Source organism: Peromyscus californicus, unplaced genomic scaffold (genome assembly GCF_007827085.1).
Source record: "Peromyscus californicus insignis strain IS unplaced genomic scaffold, ASM782708v3 Scaffold_7__1_contigs__length_154581171, whole genome shotgun sequence".
In the NCBI taxonomy this organism is placed as follows: Eukaryota; Metazoa; Chordata; class Mammalia; order Rodentia; family Cricetidae; genus Peromyscus; species Peromyscus californicus.
In genome coordinates this window covers 12,743,884-12,750,601 of record NW_026294595.1, presented here as the reverse complement: position 1 = coordinate 12,750,601, position 6,718 = coordinate 12,743,884, and the positions used below count along the sequence as shown (strand labels likewise).

The 6,718-nt window shown below is 46.1% G+C and overlaps 1 protein-coding gene across 1 annotated transcript; it reads right to left on the bottom strand.

Moving 5' to 3' along the window:
- Nucleotides 1-1,538: 1,538 nt before the first annotated feature.
- On the bottom strand, nt 1,539-6,408 carry LOC128102688 (uncharacterized). Its single transcript, XM_052726691.1, has 6 exons — nt 6,371-6,408; nt 5,806-5,968; nt 4,681-4,814; nt 3,873-3,946; nt 3,682-3,789; nt 1,539-1,666 (listed from the first exon to the last, which is right to left on the bottom strand). Exons 1-6 carry the CDS (start codon nt 6,406-6,408, stop codon nt 1,539-1,541), a joined length of 645 nt encoding a protein of 214 aa, XP_052582651.1.
- Nucleotides 6,409-6,718: the final 310 nt, after the last annotated feature.

Below are 6,718 nucleotides of genomic sequence, written 5' to 3'. Positions count from 1 at the left end.
AAAACAAAAGATATAGAAAATAGAGAACATGATGGTAACTGGAAGTTTCTCTGGTCCTGCCCAGCCCCATAGTCCAGACAAATCTCTCCCACCCTCAGTCCCACAACTGCTTATAAAATAATCACTCAGAGGCTTACATTATTTACAAACTGTATGGCCTATGGCTTCAGCTTATCTTAGCTGCTCTTTCAACTTATTTCAACCTATTCCTATTAATCTACATCTTGCCGTGTGGCTTTGTGGCTTACCAGTACTTTCACATCTTCCTCCTTGGGTGGCTGGATCTCATCTCCCCTGACTCCACCATTCCTTTCTCTACATCTCTCTTTGATTTCCCACCTGGCTATAAGCTTTCTTGCCATAGGCCAAAACAGCTTTATTAGCCAATAGGAGCAACACATATTCACAGCATACAGAAAGACATCCCACAGCACATGACTGCTCCTAGGTATGGTTGAGGAGAAAGTTTATTGTCAAAAGGGGGAGAGCATAGCCAAAGACAAAGACAGCTTGGATAGTCGAGAGTGAATATGACCCTGAGCCTGGGCATGAGAGGGGATAGAGGAGAGGAGGGAAGGGACCAGTATTCAACACAAGACACCCCAAGAACAAGTTCTCTGCACAAAGGAGATTTACTTGCCACAGAGGGACAAAGATCGGGGAGTAAGAGACAACGACAGGAGAAAAGGACAGGGTAGAAGAGTAAAGGAACAAGGGAAAGAGGGAAGAGATATTTTTCCTGGAGGGACAATGGATTGCTCTATATAGAGAGGAGGCAGACCAGGCCCATAGGTAAATGGAAGTTATAAAGGTAAAAAGGGAAATGCAGTGATAGGATGAGATGTTTAATTTTTGATTAAGCATGCAATTATTAGAACAGACAAAGGAGCCTTTTGATTGCTTTACTTCAACACTTTGATAGCTGGATCTTGGTAGTCAGCCTCAGGAGGAGGAAATAGACAAGTAAGGGAATAGACCTTGGTGGGTAGCTTTAGAAATGGCATCTAACAGTTTTTAACAAGGCAGAGGAGAATGGGGGGAAGGGCAAGGCCTGCTAGAGCCTTATTTGCCATGCTCAGGTGAGCTATCGTACATATTCTTACCCTGTCCCTCTCTCCAGCTATCCCAGCTGCCAAAACTGAGCCTTGTGACCCTGTGTGCCATGACATATCACTTATGTAGGGATCCATGAGTGCTGATGATCAAGGTCAGATCTCTGTGCCTTCTCACACCCAAGTAAAACAAAGCCAGGTGTCATTTGATCACACTTGAAACATAGAGGAGGGAATGTCTACCACCTTTACTGAAAGCTTAAGCATTGGGGGATGTTGGTATGGGACATGTCTTCTCTTGGCAGCTGGCATTCTATCTATAGCAGCAGAGGATGAATTCAATGGTCACAGCTTCCAGTTCCTGTGAAGACTGTGGTTCTTCTCCATGCACTAAATTTCTCTGGACAACTCACAGGAATCTAGTTACAAACAGAAGGAGAGGGGTGTCTGGAAAATGTGTTTGTATGGCCATTGTCTTACAGAGTATCATGGATGGAATGTAATCTCATTACCATCAAATTTAGGGTGGATAATGTCTGTTTTGTTCATCCCTAGGTCTTCTACAGTATCTTCAAAATCCAATAACACTGTTCTCTTTGGAGCCATATTTCGACCTGCAGGACACATGGGTAAGGAATGAGGGGGTAGGAAAGATTCTTAATACAGACAGTTCACCCACAGATCATTTAAGGAATTTTTCTAGGACCTGAGATATTTCAGGCCATAGAAAGAGTGTCTCCAACTAAATATTCCTGAGCACATGAGTCTTCCATGAGACTGGCAGCCCCCATCACATTCAATAAAGCCTGCTCAAAAAATGCTCTCACATAGGCATCCATGGAAGGCAGAAGTCATATGCAAACAATCTCACATCCATCCCCTGTACTCCCATTCAAACCACATACTTGACCCATAGGCACCCTAATCCACCCTTCTGCATTTTTTTCCTAAAGGTAAGTGTTGAATTTGACAATAGCAAAATGTAAGAAGGAGAGGAATACAATAGTGACTGGTCAGCTCTGTCATAACTATGCTGCAAGTACCTACCAGCAGGGCCTGTCTCCCAACATTACCCTCAGTAGCCCATCATCTTCTCAAAAACACATCTTGAAACAGGACTACCTTTTGGAGGTGGCTTCTCCAGGTCCTGGAGCCATATTTGAATTAGGAGAGTAATCTCCAGGAATGCCTAGAGGTTGTGGGTAGCAACTTGACCACTAGAGCCTTTGGTCAAGATGTGATGGTATGGAAGGTGGACAGCAGTAGCTGTTTCTGTCTAGAGTCTCCATGTCTAGGCTGAGAGACCTCATAGGTCATTGTTAGAATCTCATGAGTGCAGAGACTACTGCTGAAGAATGGCAGGTGGTCAGGCTGACCTAGTAAGGGAGAGGCAGCACAGTGCAGCCCAATGTTCAGAAGGATCATGAGAGAAGATCTACTGGAGAATACAAGCAGAGGCTAGAAATGTGCTGCCAGCATTGAAGTTCTCAGTACTTGGTGATGGTAGCACATGGATGTTATGTCTCTAGCACTGGTAATTTTGGACCCAGTTACTTTCCATGTGTGGACTTTCTCAATGTCCAGAGCTACCCTATGAGAACAGAGAAAGCCTGGGACACTTGATCAAGAGACCTGTGTTCCCCAGGAACTTATCTCTCAGGAAATACACATAGGACTTAGTTTTAGTTTTCCTCCCACCTGGCAAGTGTGTGTGTGTGTGTGTGTGTGTGTGTGTGTGTGTGTGTGTGTGTGTGTGTGTGTGCAGTGAATGGTTTGGTGTGTCTTTTTGTAGCCATGGTGAATACAGCAGAATATCAATCATCTTTCTCTGCAGCTCTCAACATTGTTGCCTTGAGACACAGTTTCTCATTGAACTGGAACTTCATCATTGTGGCTAGGTTTTCTGGGCAGCCAGCTCTAAGAACCCACTGTGTCTTCTACAATGATGGAGTTACAGGCACAGTCAGCCATGTCCAGTTATTTATGGGAGCTCTTATTACACGAATTCAGGTCTTCATGATTCCAGATCAATAACTCTTAACAACTGAGCTTTCCCAAGCCTTGTTCAATCTTACTACATTCTAAGTTATCTGAAAGGAAAGAGAGCATTGACAAAATTTTCTCCACTTAGCACTGATTTGTTTCTTCCTCTCTTTTGATGTGATAATAAATGTGGATTTTAGTACCTCAGACCTGTCTGGTAAAGGGAGGTAACTTATGCACAACAGTTGTCCTCCACAGGATGGCAATCCAGGCCCTGCTACCATGACAATAACACACTGTCTACAAATGTCTTCCAATGTCCCGAGTGGGAAAGAATTCCAAGGAGATCCTTTCTTAGAACAGGACCAGGAGAAAGGCTGACTGAGAAGGGAAGGGAGGAGCTAGGGCTCAATCAGTGGGGGGGTGGGGGGGTTGTGATCCTTGTGCTTCAGGAATTATCTGGAGAGGGCTGAATATAGACACACCAAGAGTTTACAATCCCCTCTCTTGAAGACCCCAGGAATCTCAGGAAAGACCCTCAGGTGGGCGACTAGATCATGGAAGCAAGAAATAGTAACCCACTCTATACCCACTGCTAGAAAAACCCATGCCCAGCTCTCACAACTTTAGGTAAGAAGAGACACACCCATAAGCATTGTCATCGTGAGGGTTAGGTTGTAGGCTTTGCTGACATGGAAGGCAATAGCAAAGTTCTTCCCACCCAGGAATTCAATGGTGATCCTATGCTTTGGCCCTGAGGGACAAAATGATTCATGTGGTCTTCACATCTCTTGCTCAAGGCTCCAGGAAAGGAAGAACATGAACCCGAGCACTCACAGATATAGAAATTACTAGGTTTATTTTCATCTTCATCCAGAGATATCTTGAACTCAACACACCCAGTGGGTTTTCTGTAACACAGGAAAAAAATAAGAAGCATGGCTCTCTCCTTAACACTGGCCCTATTTACATTCATGAGGTTATACAGAGATTTGACCCAATACCCTCCTTCTGATACATATAGCAACCAGCCAAGCATCAGCGCATGGCTTGCCATACCCCCCCCCCCGTGTCACCTCCTTGTGTGCTGTACATGGCACTTTGGAACACCAGAAAAGATGGTCCATATCTGAAAAACTGTTTGTCTTCCCAGTTCTAGACAGGCTTCCTGCCAGCCCAATCCATTTTCCTCAAGTGGCCAGGTCCTGCCCTGATTCATCTACTGTGTCTCCAGAGATATCTCCCAAGGGCCAGAGACCTGGACCTGTCCTCCCTACCCCTGGGTCCTCACATGGAACTCAGTGAAATCTTGAGGGGCCTGAGGCTCTGTCCCTTCACAGAAATAAGCACAGCATCTACACTGGCTCCAGGGAGCAAAGCAGTTCAGGGAAGGAAAGCTTCAGTCCTCCAAGGACTGTGCTAGGAGAACAGAATGTGACACACTAAGCCTTCTGTTTGCAGCCAGTGTACTGTGAACATCTCTCCTGTACTTAGAGAGGTCACCTGACACATTGCCCAGACAATACAAGAGGGTTCCATGTCAACATGGAGTGCCTAGCATTGGCCAGGAGCATGTTCATAGTGAGGGTGGGCAGAGGTTCATAGAGCCAAGAAAAAAGAGGGTTGCCTGAGGGTGGGTACTCACGAGACATTCATCCTAAATTCCAAGTTGCTGAGGATGTTTTTGACAAATGTGAATGGTGGCAGTGGAATGAGCTTCTTCTTTGCAGATACAGGCAGGTTTCCTGCCCAGCGAATTATGTACCACTTTCCTAGAAGCTAGAGAGCAAATCCACCATTGAGAGGGAATGTGTGGAAAGGGGAAGCCAAGCAAAGAGGTTCCAGGCAATAGCTGAGATGGAAGGAGATGCAGGGGGAACGAGGTACAGTCCCTGTTTCACCAGAGGAACATGATACTTTGAATGATCATGACCATGGCTATCCCCTCTCTATCATGAGGAAGCAGATCCAGGCAGGCAAGAACGGGGCCTTGAGTGAGATATATCATTCCTGGGACATATCATTGATTTGGGGTTACTGCACAGATCTCACATAAACAACAAAGAAGCAAGAGCACCAGGCTAAGAGCATGATCAGTAGTTTGCCAATCCCTTTACTCTACAAGACTGAGAGGAAAAGGAGGGACTTGTGATCACTGTTGGGAGGCTTTAGACCAGAATGAGCTGGAGTTCTCAGAGGGAGGCAGGGTACCCAGACACCAGCTTTATCCATGTGGCTTATTTGCCTCCAGATCAGCTGAGTTTCCATAAGGAGAACATGAAAGACCAGAGAAACCACGAGGGCATCCTTGTCCATCAGCGCCAGGGCTTGGTAGGAAGGCTGATCATCTCCAAAGTCTCGTATCTTCTCAAAACATATCATCAATTTAAACCTCCCTCCGGACATTCCAGCAGTGCTCAGCCCTCTGCAAACAGCAGCCCTGCACTGTGCACATCGTCCTGCATGAAGCTTTCATTGAGAAATAGAAACGCTGAACAGAGTCATTTCTGTGGAATTAATCAACATTTTTAGACCATCACAGGCTGACAAAGGAGGCAGTGGGTCTCTGTGGCAGATGATGAGACAGATGCCTCCACAAACCATTCTTTGTGCTCTGGGTAACCCCGATATGAGATACAATGAAAAGCGATGCTGAGTCACGACACAGGGCATCTCACTGAGGTCCATTTGCAGCTCCCATCAGCAGCCCTGAGCCTCATCCAAAACACAGAAACTCAGTTCACACACTCAATCTGCCCATCACACTCACCTTGTCAGCAGTGGCAACATATCTAGGATTCCTGTAGGATGATTCCTCCACAGAGGGCAAGATCAGAACCACAGTCAGCAGGAGCAGCTGCATGGTCACCATGGTGCCACTATGCTCCTGGCCTCCTTGCAGCAAGTATATCCTGCACTGGGTGACACTCCATCTGCACAAAGCCCCTATCCATGCTATAGGTGCATTACACTGTTTTGTTTGGACCACATGAATACATGGTGCTAATTTCTGTAAATAGCCACCTGCCTGTGATTTCACACATTCTCAGGAATCCTTGTCAGGAGAGAGAATGTTATCAGAGTGGGAACCTGAGAACCCAGAATTAAGAGTATAACAAGAGTTCCAGAGGAACCACACTCCCCATGCATGGCAGTGTTCCCACCAAAAAAAAAGTCACAATACTTTTTCTTCTCTCTCAGAACCTTCAGTTCCAAGAGCAGCCACCAACCCGTCTCCATACAGCAAAGCTGAGCACAGAAGTGTGTACTCCAGCCATAGCCCTTACACATGAGCTATGGTGTCACCCTTCAGCACCCTGAACCATGTGTCCTACCTTCCCTTCTGCTTCCCATCCTCATGAGAGTTCTGCATACCTCCCTGACTCTCCACACCATCAAAGCTGATCTCTACCAAGCTAGCAGCTGGACCCTAAAATGTACCTAAATCCCAACCCACCCTTTCACAGAGCAGCTGCCATCCCTCTTTCCAGGCTCCAAGAGAGGTTGGAAGTGAGGCTCCTGACCAAAGTCCCCTGGGGGTCCCCACTTCTCTTTTCTCTTCTGTTCTGTGCCACACCACAGTGCAAATTAATTGTCCTGCTTCTGCGTACATGTGTATCTATGTGTGCCTGTGTGTACTGAATATGCATGTACAGCGTAGTTGTGAGAGATTTCCTATGAGT

Bases quoted from the DNA above. Each gene is read 5' to 3' on its own strand.
- LOC128102688 (XM_052726691.1), bottom strand. From the start codon at position 6,408: ATGCAGAACTCTCATGAGGATGGGAAGCAGAAGGGAAG. The intron at 5,969-6,370 runs GTAGGACACATG...GGCTTTGTGCAG, and splicing joins GATGGGAAGCAGAAGGGAAG to ATGGAGTGTCACCCAGTGCA. The intron at 3,790-3,872 runs GTGAGTGCTCGG...TTTGTCCCTCAG, and splicing joins ACCTAGTAATTTCTATATCT to GGCCAAAGCATAGGATCACC.